Consider the following 16,623-nt stretch of genomic DNA (forward strand, 5'->3'; position numbering starts at 1 on the left):
AAAACAAGGGGAAATAGGCTACCTTGCATAATGACTTAGCCACTCCCAGTCTTTATTTAAGCCTAAATTAATAGTATCCAATTTGCAAATGAATTCCAATTCAGCAGTTTCTCGCTGGAGTCTGGATTTTAAGTTTTTTTGTTGTAAGATAGTGACCTTCATGTCGATGATTGCGTAACCAGAGAGATTGAAGTGTTCTCCGACTGGTTTTTGAATGTTATAATTCTTGACATCTGATTTGTATCCATTTATTCTTTTACGTAGAGACTGTCCAGTTTGACCAATGTACATGGCAGAGGGGCATTGCTGGCACATGATGGCATATATCACATTGGTGCATGTGCAGGTGAACGAGCCTCTGATAGTGTGGCTGATGTTATTAGGCCCTGTGATGGTGTCCCCTGAATAGATATGTGGGCACAGTTGGCAACGGGCTTTGTTGCAAGGATAAGTTCCTGGGTTAGTGGTTCTGTTGTGTGGTATGTGGTTGTTGGTGAGTATTTGCTTCAGGTTGCGGGGCTGTCTGTAGGCAAGGACTGGCCTGTCTCCCAAGATTTGTGAGAGTGTTGGGTCGTCCTTCAGGATAGGTTGTAGATCCTTAATAATGCGTTGGAGGGGTTTTAGTTGGGGGCTGAAGGTGACGGCTAGTGGCGTTCTGTTATTTTCTTTGTTAGGCCTGTCCTGTTGTAGGTGACTTCTGGGAACTCTTCTGGCTCTATCAATCTGTTTCTTCACTTCCGCAGGTGGGTATTGTAGTTGTAAAAAAGCTTGATAGAGATCTTGTAGGTGTCCCTCTCACATTCCCTTTCCTTCTCCCTGTTCCTTCATTGTCTCTTTTTCTACTCAGCATTTTTCTAGCCCTCACTTGTGATACCTGTTTATTTTCCTCTCCCACTCTCCTCTCCTCCCTCCCACAGATCATCCCCCTTGGCTGCTCCATTCTTTCCCCTGATTTTATCCCTTCTCCTCCTGCTGCCCCAATGAGATCTAAGGACACAGATCTGTACAAAACGCTCCCTGCTGCTGCAGAGCTTCCAGCTTCTCCCAAAACCCTGATTGATTAATTCTGTACCACCCTCACCTCTGCCTGTCCCCAACCCGATTGTTCATTCTACCTCCTGCCCAGCCCCCACATCTGCCTCTCAGGGCCCTCTGGCAGCTCCAAGGGGCTCTTCTTCCTCCCCCTCCCGTCCCTGAGGCTGCAGGGAGGGCAGGGAGGAGATTCTAGGGGTCATAGAGATGAGGAGCCAGAGGGTTGGGTAGCCAGAAGTCCTCTACGGTCATAAAGACTAGGGCATGCGAGGATAGAAAGGCTGATTTTGGGGCCCCCAGTGGGATATTCCACCCGCTGTCTCAGGGACATAAGCTGAGCCTTGATCCCCCCACCCCCAACCAGAACCAGGGTCGGATTCTCTCCCGAGGGATGGAGCCTGGTGGGAAAGTGAAGATCGGGGCCCCATCACCAGCATCACTAAATGTCACCTGCCACCGGTCACAGTCCAGACAAACCCGGATCCTGCTGGGGACCTGGCTCAGGGGCAGAGGGGCCTCAGGGGAGGTGAGAGCCCGGAACTGCCCCCCGCACTGCCCCACAGCCCAGATCCCCTGCTCAGGGCTAAGGCTGATCCATCCCTTCCTCCTCACAGACTCTCTGGCCACCCCCACAGCCCAGAGTTCCCCATCCCCCACCTCCACCTCCCAGCAATGTGTCTCTGCGGTGAATCCCTCACAGCCCAGCACACAGGCCCGAGAATCAAATCTCTCAGGGTTGTCGGGCAGATTCTGCCATGTGTCTCCCCATCTCACACTTTTCCCATCCTCAGGCAGGACGAGTTGGGACTGAGCCGTGTCTGGATCCAGCGTCACATTCACTAGGAAGAGAGAGAATCAGAGCGTGAGGGGCAGAGCTCAGCCCTGGGGGAGGCTGGGACCATTTCTCACACTCCCCAGCAGCCCTATTCTGGCTGGGACAGGCCTGGATCCCAGGGAGCTGCCTCTGACCTGGGCTCCTAAGACTGAGCAGGGATGTCACTGCACTTCCTCAGTCTTTTTCTCTTCAGCTGCCAGCTCCCTCTGCTGGGGCTGCTCCATTCCCAGCGGCAGAGACACAGCCAGGAAGGTGTCAGAAGTTTTTATTGAGGAGGGAACAGAGGAGGCAAGAACCAGCTTTAAACCCCAGAGGGAAGCTCCCTCCCCAATGCAGAGACGGGTCCGTGATGGAGTGAAAGGATCTTTCCCCTCCTGCGCCCACCTCTCCCCAGGGAGGGGACAAGAGACTCTGGCAGCCCCAGCAGATGGTACAACTCAGTGAACATTGGCAGAGCCTCCCTGCACCCCACCTTCAATCTCACTGTGGCCCAGCTCCCCCTGTGCTGGACTTTGCTGTGGGGCCTCCCCACTGCACCCGGCCTGCTCTGAAATGTCACAGCTCGGACAGCAACAGGCCACACGGTACCAGGACTGAACCTGCCCAGAATGTCGCTGCTCAGCAGCAATCACAGCACAAAGGTCCAGTAGCCTGGGGGAGGGAGGGGTCAGCACCACTGAAGGGGGTTCATGGTGGAACGAGGCAGAAGCAATGCGTGTGGGGGGAGCAGGGGCAAACTAGGGTTTTGTGAGGCCCTGGGCCAGAGCAAGTGGGGGCTTCTCCCGACCTCTTCTCCCTGAAGTCCGCCATTCCCCCCTGCGCTTCTTCCAGGGAAATGGGGTCAGGGCACAGGGGCTTGCCACACTCCACCCACCTGGCGCTCCAGCCGGATAGCAGGGCAAGCCCCTGCACCCCCAACTTCACTCCCCGGCTGAAGTGCCAGGTGGGTGGAGTGGGGCAAGCCCTTGAGCTCTGACCCTGCTCCTTGGCAGGACTGTTGGGCAGGCAGAACAGGTTGGGGCCCAGAGGCGTCCATTTTTCTGGGGCCGCCCAATTGGCTGGGGCCCCTGGGCACAGGCCCTGTTAGCCCAGTGGCTAATCCGCCACTAGGAGGATGTGTGGAACAGGTGGCAGGTGGAAATAAGGAGAGGGTCATGCCAGTGATGTGGAGACTGAAGTGACGTCCTGTTTACCAGAGACAGGAGCATACCTGGGTCACGATGGATGGAGAGAAGAGAAAAGAGACAAGCTCACAGTTCTGATCACAGGAGCTTCCTACATCTTTATAATGGATCCAAGGGAACCCTTCTCTGTGATCAAGGCTTGAGGCTGGAGCAAGGGTCTCACACAGACACAGTCCCTGCTCACCCCGTCAGTGTGGGGTCACTGCAGAGCTCCTGGCTTTCTTCAATGGGAAAAAGATGAAGGAAGAAACAGGGAGACACTGGAGATCAGCCATCAGCACAGGAAGATTAAACAAACTCCCCCTGGAGAAGTGGCTGTGAACTGGATCTGTACAATGAGTAGGAGCTGCGGTCACAGATCTCTGCAGGGTGCAGCGCACATGCTGGCAGTGGAGGGGAAGGAAGAGTAGATGCGATATGATGTCGATTCAGTATGGTGTGGTAGGACATAGGCACAAACCCTGCCTCATGATGCGCAGTGAAATGCAGGGTGCTGGGGAGGTCTGCCCTGAACGATCACATCAACCCCCACATTCGAGGAAAAAAGGGGCACATTGCCTCATGGGAACAGATATTTGGACATTGATAAAATATGATCTTAAATTACCTTCTTCTGTAGGTGCCACAGATCTTCTCCACCCTAAAACCAGCCACATAATTAGAGATGAGAGCGGATCTGAACACGTATTGCATGATTCAATATTGTACATACTAATGACTGATGGAAAAAGAAAGTTCTTCCAGACATATACTAAAATGTAAAGCATCAGAACCTCCATTAGGTCTCTCTCCCAGGGTGGATCTTCACTGCAGAGTTAGCCCAGGATCTTACTTGTCTGCTTCCCCAAACTGTTACTTGTGCAAGCCCAAAAACTCTGACTCAAGTTTGGTGGTGTTTTACACCCAGGCTAGCTGGCAAGACTTTGGGTACAGGCTATTGCCCAGGGTCCACTTTAATTCAGGTTGGTTACGTCCCACACTTTGCAGTGTGGAGGGAGGTTAATCATCTCAGGGGCTGATAGTTCACCAGAGCCTTCTGACAATTCCTCCCGGGCCATATTTTTTTGGCCACTACCCACTTTACTACTGTATTGCTTACCAATTTGTCAAATTAGCTTTTGGTGTGAAATTCATCCAGTTTAGTCTTTCCCCATATTTTATAAAGTTACATGAAAAAGCAACCACCCACATCCCCCAAAGGAATGACAGTAAAAAAGCAAACAAACAAAAAAGGGTTTCCAATGGCAACAACTTTAAAAATTAAATTTAAAAGCAAACATCTCCACCACAATTAAACAAACTGCCACACAAAGATCAAATTTTGTTACAAAAACTTTCTTGTCAGAGCAAGGACAATGATACTTACTTATTTCTTTATCTCGTATGGCTAAAAATTAAACAGAAATAAATACATATTTTTGTTCGGCATTTCCCTTTTCTTATTTTTTAGCTTTCTTTATCACCAATATGACAGTGAAGGCTGAAAGACATCAAACTCATCCTCAAAATGTCAGACTAGAGGGCCCAGTGGTCCCTTCTGGTCTTAAACTCTGTGACTCTATGTGACTCTATTATCAGTTTTTCAAAATAGCTTTTGGTGTGAAATCTCTCCAATTTACCATTACCCCATATTTTACAGAATTACAGTAACCCTTCCCAGAATAATAATAAAAAGAAAGGAGAGAAACCAAAAGATGTCATATTGCAACAAAAGCGTAAACGTTAAATTTAAAATTGAACAACTCTACAACAATGAAACAAGCTCCCACATGAGGATCCAATTTGATACCAAAAATAAATAAATGCTTGTCTGAGGAAGGACAATGACACTTACCAATTTCTTTTTTCTCGTTTGTCTAAAAATTAAACAGAAATACACATATTGTTTGTTAGAAGTGTCCCTTTACTTATATTTTATTTCTCTTTATCATCAATACTAATGTTAAGGCTGAGAGATTGTTTCTATTCAACCTCCTCTTCAGGACAGTAAGGTGAGAGGATCCAGTGGCCCTTTCTGGTTTTAAACTCTGTGACTCTATAATTAATTCCTTCTCAGTTTTTCATTGGTGTGAAATTTATCCACTTTAGTCTTTCCCCAGATAGTATAGAGTTACATTCCAAAACAACCCACCATCCTCCCCCAAAAGAAGAAGAAGAAGAAGAAAATAATAATAATTAATAATAAATCATTCATAATAAAGCAACAAGCAAACAAACAAAAGGTTTCATATTGCAAGAACTTTAAAAGTTACATTTAAAAACGTTCTTGTCAGAGCAAGGACAATGATACTTACTTATTTCTTTATCTCGTAGGTCTAAAAATTAAACAGAAATAAATACATATTTTTGTTCAGCATTTCCCTTTTCTTATTTTTCAGTTTTCTTTATCACCAATATGACTGTGAAGGCTGAAAGACATCAAACTCATCCTCAAAATGTCAGACTAGAGGACCCAGTGGTCCCTTCTGGTCTTAAACTCTGTTACTCTATGACTCTACTGATCATCAATTTCTCATATTAACTTTTTGCAAGAAATTTATCCAGTTTAGTCTTTCCCTACATTTTGTTACGTTACAATACCCCCCACAAAAGAATAATAATAAAAAGCAAGTAAGCAAACAAAAAAAAAGTTTAATATTGCAACAAAATTGTAAAAGTTAAATTTAAAAGCACACAACCCCACCACAATTAAACCAGCTCCCACATGAGGATCCAATTTGGTATGAAAATTTTCTTGTCAGAGAAAGGATAATGACACTTACCAATTTCTGTATCTCTTTTGCCTGAAAATCAAACCGACAGACACATATTGTTTGTTAGGACTTCCCCTTTTCTTATGTTTTATTTCGCTTTCTCATCAATATGAAAATTAAGGCTGAGAGATATTTTTTTCTATTCAATCTCCGCTGGAGGAGGTCAGATTAGAGGATCCAGTCATTTCTTCTGTTCTTAAACTGTGTGACTCTATGATTCTATGGCTTATCAATTTTTCATATTAGCTTTTGCTGTGAAATTCATTCAGTTTAGTCTTTCCCCACATTGATTAAAGTTACATTACAAAACAAACCCCTGTCTGCCCCCAAAATAATTCTAGTAATAATAAAAAGCAAGCAAACAAACATAAAAGATTTCATATTGCAACAATTTTGAAAGTTCCATTTGAAAACAAACTTCCACATGAGGATCCAAACTGGTACAAAAAGTTTCTTGTCAGAGGAAGGAGAATGACACTTACTTATTTCTTTATCTCGTAGGTCTAAAAATTAAAGAGAAATAATATATACATTTGTTAGGCATTTCCCTTTTCTTAGGTTTTATTTCTCTTCTTCAGGACGTCAGACAAGAGAGGGACAAGTGGTTCCTTCTGGTCTTAAACTCTGTGACTCTATTGTTTATCAGTTTTTCAAATTAAATTTTGGTGTGAAATCTCTCCAATTTAGTGCCTCCTTCCCACATTTTATCACGTTACTGTAACCTCCCTCAACCAAAAAATAATAATAAATAAAAAAACAAACACGCAGACAAACAAAAACAGGTTAAATGTTGCAACTGAATTGTAAATGTTCAAATGAAAATCAAACAACTCCACAACAATTAAACAAACTCCCACATGAGGATCCAATTTCATACAAAAAAATTTCTTGTCAGAGGAAGGATAATGACACTTACCAATTTCTATATTTCGTTTGCCTAAAAATGAAGCAGAAATACACAAATTGTTTGTTAGGTGTTTCCCTTTTCTTATGTTTTATTTCTCATTATCATCAATGTGATAAATAAGGCTTAGAAATATTTTCTATTCCGCTGCCTCTTAAGGAGGTCAGACTAGATGATCTGGTCGTCCCTTCTGCTCATAAACTCTGTGATTCTGTTAGAATCATAGAATCCTAGGACTGGAAGTCTAATCCCCTGCACTCGTGGCAGGACTAAATATTATCTAGACCATCCCCGACAGGTGTTTGTCTAACCTGCTCTTAAAAGTCTCCAAACATGGAGATTCCACATCCTCCTTTATTCCATTTATTACTTACTCTGCCAGTTAGGAAGTTTTTCCTAATGTCTAACCCAAACCTTCCTCATGGTTCCTACTTCCCTCCTCCTTGTAACAACCTTTGATGTACTTGAAAACTGTTATCCCGTCCCCCCTCAGCCTTCTCTTCTCCAAACTAAACAAACCCAATTACTCTATTGCTTACTAGTTAATCAAATTAGCTTTTTGCGTGAAACTTATCCAGGTTAGTCATTTCCCCCATTTTATAAATTCATATTACCTCCCCCCATGAGAATAATCATAAAAAACAAGTAAGCAACCAAAAAAAAACCAGGTTTAATAATGCAAAAATAAATAAAAAGGGTAAATGTAAAAGCAAACAACTCCACAACAATTAAACAATCTGCCTATGATGGAGTACAGCAGTTTAGAACCATGCCCTTGGGACGACATGGGGCCCCTGCCACTTTCCAGCAGCCAATGGACAGAGTGCTGCGGCTGCAGGGATCCGACACGGCCACCTACACGGACGATATCATCATCTGCAGGGAGAGCTGGGCGGAGCGTATGGAGCATGTCCCTGAGGTATCTGGGGCTCTCAAAGAGGCGGGTTTGACGGCTAACCCAACCAAGTGTCAGCTGGCCACCCAAGAAGTCACTTACCTAGGGTAGGATGTCAGGGGAGTGGGGGGCGGGGTGGGGGAGGGGGAGATACGACCTTTGGTACAAAATTCTTAGTGGGCTGCCCCCTCCCTTTCACAAAGTAGCAAGTCCGGTGGTTTATGGGATTAGCAGGATACTATTGACGGTTCATCCCAAACTTTGCTACCATGGCTGCCCAGTTGACAGACCAGGTTAAGGACACTGCACCCATGTCAGGCATTGGGAGAAGAAGAACACCCTGTTCTCTATCCCAGCAGGAAGCTATTTCCACAGGAGGTAGCCTAATCAGTCATCAAGAAGGAGGCCCTGGAGGTGAAATGAGCCATTGATGCCCTTACTTGTAGGGTTAGCCCTTCCACCTAGTAACTGACTGTGCACCAATCCACTGGCTGCACTCAATGACAGGCCATAATCCAGGCATTATTCAGTGGCTTCACTCAATGCAGCCATACAGCTTTCGGGTGGTAAAAGCGTGGACTTCTTTTTCACAGGATGGTGGGGACATGAACTGGCCCCAGGACACCCCAGCCCAGGGTCTGAGAGGGAGGGTGGGCGAGGGAGTATACAAACCCCACACTGCGTCTGACGGGGTGAAAGGACAGTACTGGGCCCAGGTAGCCCCGCACATCCAGCCCTGCAGAGCATGCTTCAATTGGAGAGAGGGCTGGAAAGGGAGCAACCCAGCTCAGACGGGAGAGGCTGGGGAGGAGGACAGACCTGCCCTGAAGGCTCCTGACAAAGGACTGACCGTATACTTAGCCCCATCAGGGCTGATGGTTTCATTGCCTTTTCTTTTTCTTTTCACCTTATTTTGGATTGGAACCGGGGGAGACCAGCAGTTGGTTGGAAGTGACCCAGGGAGGGCAACTCGGAAGACAACTTTGGGGACCAGACATTGTTGACCCTCCTAAGGCCCTGGCTCAGAGCCCAGAAGAGTGGGTGGGCCCAGGCTCCCCTTCCACTGCCCACCTCCCTGCCCTCCTGATTCAAAGAGGGCCAGGACTGCAAGATCTGCCCACTGGGAGGGGGCACTAAGTGTGCTAACCACTAGGTCACATAACCCACCGATGACCCTATCACGCTCCTATAGGGGGATCCAATTGTGTACAAAAAATTTCTTCTCAGAAGGAAGAAAATGACACTTACCAATTTCTAGATCTCGTTTCACTAAAACATAAACAGAAATATGTATACATTTTTTTATGAGCTTTTCTTGCCTTATGTGTTATTTCTCATTATCATCAATACAAAGTTAAGGCTGGGTGATTATTTTTACTCAACTTCCTTGTTTCTATTGCTTCCCCATCAAAAGGGAAAGTTTATCTAATTTAGACTTACCCCAAATTTTATTAAACTTGTTTAACACACCCTGTCCTGGGGCACAGCCCCATCCCAGTCAGGAAAAGACGAAAACTCCTCTGGGCTCAAGTGGCCTCATTCCTGCAGGGCCTGCTCCACTTGGAGGAAATGATCTCAAAAGAGAGAGGTTGTCACAGGAAGGGGGCCGCAACCAGCAAAAAGGCTGCTGGAACTCAGAGGAGCTGATTTCTGCAACAGAACCACTGTGAGGAAGAGAACGTGTGACCCTCTGCCACTCACAAGGGCCCGTCAGACCAGGTACAAGCAGGGATGTGTGCAGAAATTTAAATGTGACCCCTTTTGGAGGGGCACATTCTGTACCCATCCCTGGAGCTCGCTCCCCTCACTGTTCTGGCCAGGGAAGGACTTTGCTCTTTCCCCTATGCCCACCTTGGCAGAGCACTCTTCCCTCCCACACAGGAGCTTGCTCTTTCCCCCACACCAGCAGGAGTTCGCTTTACCTTGCCTCCGCCCTGGCCCTGGCAGCAGGTCACTCTTCCCTGCCTCTGCAGCCCTGGGGTTGTAGAACCTCTGTGCCCTCGATGATTATTTGGGGCCCCGTGCCTCTGCTTGACCCCCCTCCCTCCCATGCATGACCCTGGGTACAAGCTGACAGCAGGAGGAGCGGCTGAAGATAAATCCTGTCATGGGGTTCAGCTGTTCTTAAACTTCTGTCATGAATTCACTTGATCGATGCTACACTCCCTGGTGACTGGACTTGCCATTATTTTCTCAGATGCTCCATCGATATGTGGTCTAAGGCCCAGACAACTAAGCAGCACCCAGACTTATGTCTTCTAGCCTGCCCTGAGAGCAAACAGTCCTTTTACCCCAATGGATAGCAATGTCACATTAGAGGAAACTGAGGCACAAAAAGTTCATTAAAATAATGCAGAAAATTCCCATTTCAGCACACCTTCATTGACAAGCCAGATCTCTATAGATTCTTCTCAAAGACTCTGAGACTGAGGCTGGTTTGCATTGAAAACTTACACTCCTCGTACACGTAGCTATGCTGACCTAACCCCCTAATTCAAAGGACTTTTAAGGGGAAAGGGTCTTTGGAAACATCCAAACAGGCCCTGAAATGGTCCAACCTGTTACACATTCTAACCCTCCCCCACCCAACAAACACACAGAAATAAAAATAAATCCGAGAGACCAACAAGCGTATATGCAATTGTGTAACTTGGTCAAAGTCTGTATTTGTGGAAAAAAGGGAAATTGAAACTTACCAACTTCTTCAGTAAGTTTCGCTGAAAAGTACAGAAATAAATGTAAATTAATATCATCTCCTTGCTTCATTAAAAGTGTTTGAAGACGACTTCCTATAGGTACACAATTCATTAGGAAGGAAGTCTGATTGATTTGGAAATCAGGCAGATATTCTTTATGGATGAAGTTCAGCAGGTTAAGGACAGCTGTGCCTGAGTTATGTGACAGTGGGTATGATTTTTTAATTTCCTCACTGAGGAAGAAATGTGTTTCTTTACTGATTTACCACAAGGGCATTTCTACAGGGCCTCTCACTGTAATGTCCGGGTGCACTACACTTTATTAGCAGAAAAGAGATTTGAAGGACAAATATGAGAGGCTAGGCTTTGCAGAACCTTCTCTCAAGTGGGACCAGAGACAGACAGTGGTAATCTCCTGAGAACTAGCAGCAGAGGGAGATGAAGGACCAAGCAGAACACAGATGTATCTGCTATGATCCGATTCTCTGACTCAGTTCTATTGCCCAAGACTCTCCTCTCTCCTATTCTACTCCCCACCCCCTACACACACAGTCCTCTTCCGCTCTCCCCCCCACAGCCCTCCCCACCACCCTCTATCAATAAATTCACATGCATTCTTCTTCTTTATACAGGACAAGGTCAGCAGATCACACCTTCTTTTAATATTAAATTCCTAAATTGCTCTAATTTATTTCTTAGAACAAAATCTTTATTTACAGTATATTTCTTCCTCTGATATTTACCTTTCATTTTAAAGAGATAAACAGTGAGGCCAATGAAAGCAAACAAAACCACCAGGATCACACTCAAAGTCGCCATCAAGGGATTCACCCTGGGGAAAAAGAGATCTGAAAAACAAAACACCAGAACTTGTCTTAATTTGGCTGATTACAGTCAGATGTTTTTATTTCATACAAATACATAAATGGTGCCCAGCAGGATTTGTGCAAGACAAGAGTGAAAGAATGGCCATGTGTACACTACACAAAAATGTGTAGACCGCTGGGTTTCCTCTGGCCCCTTCCTAAGGGCCAGAACATACACACTCCAGGGAGGCCCTGTTCCTGCCTAAGGGCCGGAACCCCTGGACTATTTGGGGTTCAGCCCCATTACACCGGTTGGGATGCTAACATCAGTTTGCTAATTTCCCCTGAGACTAGGCAGCAATCCCAGTGGTATAGTGAGGCGGTGTGGCTTCCCTCCAATCCAGAGTGGGAGGGACGACCACCGCACCACTACACGAGGGTAAAATGAGTCCATTTGTGGATCTTGACCAAAGTGATGTAAGAAGCACAAGTCCAACTGAATGTCATTAGAAACAACATCACATGACGTAGGTGACGTTTCCCACAACAAGCAATGAACAATGAGTTGGTGCAGCAACAAGATCACAAAGAAGCCACATGACAAAACTTACCACATTCAAAAAAATCACTGAGGTGAAGTTAAGGTTGCAGGATCATATTGTGTCAGTGGATTGAGTGAAAATTTCTTCTAAAAAATGCTGGAAGATTTTTGTGTGTGTGCATACATGCGTGCAGGCTAGTATCAGGAAAGTCAGACTTCACCTTAAATTTACATGAAATCCCAAACTTTGATTTTCTGAATACTCACAACTAAGGGAATCAAATTACCTAAACTGTGATCCCGTAAATATACCAGTCTCCTATTTTCTGTGTTTGTACGTGGATTCTGAAATATCCACCACAGATGTTTCCGTTCTTTTCTTCCTACGTTTTGTTTGGTTTCTGGTGGTGGTGAGTTCAGTGTGGGGTTTGGATGGTGACTGACCTGCTATATAAACGGCTGATTCCTTGTCTTGATTGAGAACGGTGTTCCTGATGCAACAGGACAAGTTTTGGTTTGAATGTTCTGTTACAATGAGAACAGTTTCTGTTTCAAACAGGTTGTTATCGCCACGGGATTTTGTTTCAGAGAGTGATGGTAAACGCTGCCCATTGAAATCTTTCCACAGCACCTCAGGCTCTGGGTACCAGCCAGCTGATCGACAAACCACCCGGATCCCTCCATCCTGGTGACCCTCCACAGAGATGAGAGGAGCAGAGCCCAGACCTAAGGGGAAAACACATAAAGGTGTCAATTCCATGAATTAATTTATAAAGCAGAAGGGATGAGGGACAGTTTGTGGATCCCTTACTCACACTAGAAAGCACTTGTTCACGGGGGTAGTCAGGAGAAGGGATAAATGAATACTGGATAAATGAAGGGATAAATGAATACTCAGTCTTGTCTAAGAGTGGTTAATATGTAGCTCCCCATCACCACCGTCACCACTATAGAGTCTCAGCAAATAAGGCTGCATTTGATTTTAACTACACCCCTACATAACAACCAACCCATAAGAAGGCCATAAAAGTCTGGCAGCCCCACCTTAGCCACACACCCTAGAAACGACTGCAGAGCAATTGGAAGGCTTTATGTGTCCAGAAGGCCTTTCCCTCTTAATTAAAGACCCCTTTGGGAGTCAATCAAGACTGGGCAAGAAAGTGCCTTGCCCATCCTGAAAATGTGTTTAATAACACGTTGGGAAAGTTTTCAGCATATTTTCCCAAGTATGAAAGTGGCTGTTTGCTGAAAGTTAGATACACTGTGTTATTGCAAAATATTTCACAAGTAAGGAGTCACAGCTGGTGTGATAGGAAAGAACAAAGCCTGCAGACCACACACAGTTAAAACTGACACAAGTTACTGACCTGCTACCCGCAGTTCCAATACGGTTTCTTCATAAAAAGTACCATCTTGAACAAAGCAGTGGTATTGTCCTTCATCAGAGGGTCTGATATTGAGAATCCTCAAGGGAACATTTCCATCTGTGAGTCCGGCTTTCAAAAGCTCTGTCCTTCCCTCATACTCTGGCATCTGCCCTTCATACTGATCCTTCCCATCACGGTACAGGTGCACAAAGGATAAAAATTCAGGTCGGAACCATCTCACCTCCATGTTTGCAGCGCTCATCCGGGGGGACAGGTGACAGGGTAACACAGCTTCCTGACCCAGGATGGCAGCGACAGGGTCAGGGGGTCCAATCACTGTGAATTTTGCTGGAAAATGCACCGGGACAGCAATAACAACAACAACGAACTTGGTGAGGCAGAGAACTGGGAATGGACGTGCTCGGCGTATAGTTGAGACAAGCTATTGAAGTAGCCCCTTTTTCTAAGTGCTCTCAAATTGACACGCTTACTGACATTGGCATGAGATTTGCTGGTCCTCACCAGGAACAAGGGGAGGGTTGGTGGGCCATATCTGGTGTTCTTCCACCAAGGTGCTCCTGAGATCTAGGCCTATTGCTCTAGGCAATTGTTGTACTATTGTGGTTCAATACTTCATATGATCAAGAGACCAATTAACCAAACTTTGCCAAATGTATTGCCTAAGGACAAATCAGTACACTGTGAAAAGGAGACATACATATCCTCCTTCTGGAAAGCAATCCTTACCTTGCAGTGTGCTCATCTTACACAGAAATTGTGCTTCAAAAATACACCACCAAAACCACTTATATTTATACCAGGGGTGTTCGCAAGTGAAAAAGCACTTTATCCATCACCCCATCCAACCCCCCACTTCTTAATCTTGTTCTGTACGTTCCTTCTTGCTGTTTCGGACAGAACATTCCAAACCAGGTGGGAGCAGACGTACATCCCAGCCACTGCTAGGACATGCCATTCATGTCTCTTGGCTTTGATAGGCTTCTGATGTTCTATCGTGAACACTAACTTAACTTTAGCAAAGTTTGGTGGGATATTTGATGTGGGTGAACAGAATTGTTAGAAGAGCATAATACATTCCGTTAATTTCCCAGCACCATATGTAAAGAGAGAATTACTGTGCATATAATACCTAATAATAAGGTGGTGTATACTACACCTAACATATATGTATTAACTAACAGGCCCAATAAAAAAAGTCACATGACATAGAATATCAGGGTTGGAAGGGACCTCAGGAGGTCATCTAGTCCAACCCCCTGCTCAAAGGGGGACCAATCCCCAATTTTTGCCCCAGATCCCTAAATGGCCACCTCATGGATTAAACTCACAACCCTGGGTTTAGCAGCCCAATGCTCAAACCACTGAGCTCCCTCCCCCAAATAGACTCCTAGTGGAATCAAAACTAGCTCTGATATTCCACAGTGGAGAGAGGAGGCGGTGCAATTGTCATGTAGGGCCCTCACCAGGGGCCCACACCATCAGGTATTAATACCTGTCCCCAGCCTCTCTCAAATATTCTAGTTCTTATTACATTTTTGTGCACATGTGGGCTCTAACTATGGCTCCGATCTCTGGATATCTCAGATCCTCTAAGATAATTTATGTACTTTATGAATTATTCTTGTTATTGTTAAACTCTTCAACAAGTGTCCAGTCAATGCTCTGGGCATCCTTGACAACCTTTTCAAGAGACTCGTGTGAAGAAACAGACCTGAGCCCTATCCCAGGAGCAAATAAAATAACCCCGCAGCAGCAACAGAATGAGAGCAAACAATGGATAATGAAGGTGCTGATCTTGCTGCGTGGTTACATTTACACACTGGGAGTAGTTACATTGACTTTGGGTATGTCTACACTACGAAATTAGGTCGAATTTATAGAAGTCGTTTTTTTAGAAATCGGTTTTATATATTCGAGTGTGTGTGTCCCCACAGAAAATGCTCTAAGTGCATTAAGTGCATTAACTCGGCGGAGCGCTTCCACAGTACCGAGGCAAGCGTCGACTTCCGGAGCGTTGCACTGTGGGTAGCTATCCCACAGTTCCCGCAGTCTCCGCTGCCCATTGGAATTCTGGGTTGAGATCCCAATGCCTGATGGGGCTAAAACATTGTCGCGGGTGGTTCTGGGTACATATCGTCATCCCCCCGTTCCCTCCCTCCCCCCCCCCCGTGAAAGCAAGGGCAGACAATCATTTCGCGCCTTTTTTCCTGAGTTACCTGTGCAGACGCCATACCACGGCAAGCATGGAGCCCGCTCAGCTCACTTTGGCAATTAGGAGCACATTAACCACCACATGCATTATCCAGCAGTATATGCAGCACCAGAACATGGCAACGCGATACCGGGCGAGGAGGCGACGTCAGCGCGGTCCCGTGAGTGATCAGGACATGGACACAGATTTCTCTGAAAGCATGGGCCCTGACAATGCATGCATCATGGTGCTAATGGGGCAGGTTCATGCTGTGGAACGCCGATTCTGGGCTCGGGAAACAAGCACAGACTGGTGGGACCGCATAGTGTTGCAGGTCTGGGACGATTCCCAGTGGCTGCGAAACTTTCGCATGCGTAGGGGCACTTTCATGGAACTTTGTGACTTGCTTTCCCCTGCCCTGAAGCGCATGAATACCAAGATGAGAGCAGCCCTCACAGTTGAGAAGCGAGTGGCGATAGCCCTGTGGAAGCTTGCAACGCCAGACAGCTACCGGTCAGTTGGGAATCAATTTGGAGTGGGCAAATCTACTGTGGGGGCTGCTGTGATGCAAGTAGCCCACGCAATCAAAGATCTGCTGATATCAAGGGTAGTGACCCTGGGAAATGTGCAGGTCATAGTGGATGGCTTTGCTGCAATGGGATTCCCTAACTGTGGTGGGGCTATAGACGGAACCCATATCCCTATCTTGGCACCGGAGCACCAAGCCGCCGAGTACATAAACCGCAAAGGGTACTTTTCGATAGTGCTGCAAGCTCTGGTGGATCACAAGGGACGTTTCACCAACATCAACGTGGGATGGCCGGGAAAGGTGCATGATGCTCGCATCTTCAGGAACTCTGGTCTGTTTCAAAAGCTGCAGGAAGGGACTTTATTCCCAGACCAGAAAATAACTGTTGGGGATGTTGAAATGCCTATATGTATCCTTGGGGACCCAGCCTACCTCTTAATGCCATGGCTCATGAAGCCGTACACAGGCAGCCTGGACAGTAGTCAGGAGCTGTTCAACTACAGGCTGAACAAGTGCAGAATGGTGGTAGAATGTGCATTTGGACGTTTAAAGGCGCGCTGGCGCAGTTTACTGACTCGCTTAGACCTCAGCGAAACCAATATTCCCACTGTTATTACTGCTTGCTGTGTGCTCCACAATATCTGTGAGAGTAAGGGGGAGACGTTTATGGCGGGGTGGGAGGTTGAGGCAAATCGCCTAGCTGCTGGTTACGCGCAGCCAGACACCAGGGCGGTTAGAAGAGCACAGGAGGGCGCGGTACGCATCAGAGAAGCTTTGAAAACCAGTTTCATGACTGGCCAGGCTACGGTGTGAAAGTTCTGTTTGTTTCTCCTTGATGAAACCCCCCGCCCCTTGGTTCACTCTACTTC

General features: G+C 46.1%; 2 protein-coding genes across 2 annotated transcripts in view; both read right to left on the minus strand.

Annotated features, from left to right (window-relative positions):
* Positions 1 to 16,623, minus strand: part of LOC142069119 (butyrophilin subfamily 2 member A1-like) — a 206,338-nt gene that overhangs the window by 150,779 nt on the left and 38,936 nt on the right. The window lies entirely within an intron of this gene.
* Positions 29 to 13,776, minus strand: LOC142069193 (butyrophilin subfamily 1 member A1-like). Its single transcript, XM_075119703.1, has 13 exons — positions 13,761 to 13,776; positions 13,014 to 13,433; positions 12,091 to 12,372; positions 11,043 to 11,147; positions 10,296 to 10,320; positions 6,903 to 6,919; positions 6,721 to 6,741; positions 6,287 to 6,307; positions 5,808 to 5,834; positions 5,346 to 5,366; positions 4,418 to 4,438; positions 3,659 to 3,691; positions 29 to 1,871 (listed from the first exon to the last, which is right to left on the minus strand). Exons 1-13 carry the CDS (start codon positions 13,774 to 13,776, stop codon positions 1,354 to 1,356), a joined length of 1,527 nt encoding a protein of 508 aa, XP_074975804.1. The 3' UTR covers positions 29 to 1,353.

Source organism: Caretta caretta, chromosome 14 (assembly GCF_965140235.1).
Source record: "Caretta caretta isolate rCarCar2 chromosome 14, rCarCar1.hap1, whole genome shotgun sequence".
Taxonomy (NCBI): domain Eukaryota; kingdom Metazoa; phylum Chordata; order Testudines; family Cheloniidae; genus Caretta; species Caretta caretta.

Excerpts from the sequence above, each read along its gene's own strand:
- LOC142069193 (XM_075119703.1), bottom strand. Across the intron at positions 12,373-13,013 it reads ATTGGAACTGCGGGTAGCAG|GTCTGGGCTCTGCTCCTCTC; the intron begins GTCAGTAACTTG and ends TTTTCCCCTTAG. Across the intron at positions 4,439-5,345 it reads CCTACGAGATAAAGAAATAA|CCATACGAGATAAAGAAATA; the intron begins GTAAGTATCATT and ends TTTAATTTTTAG.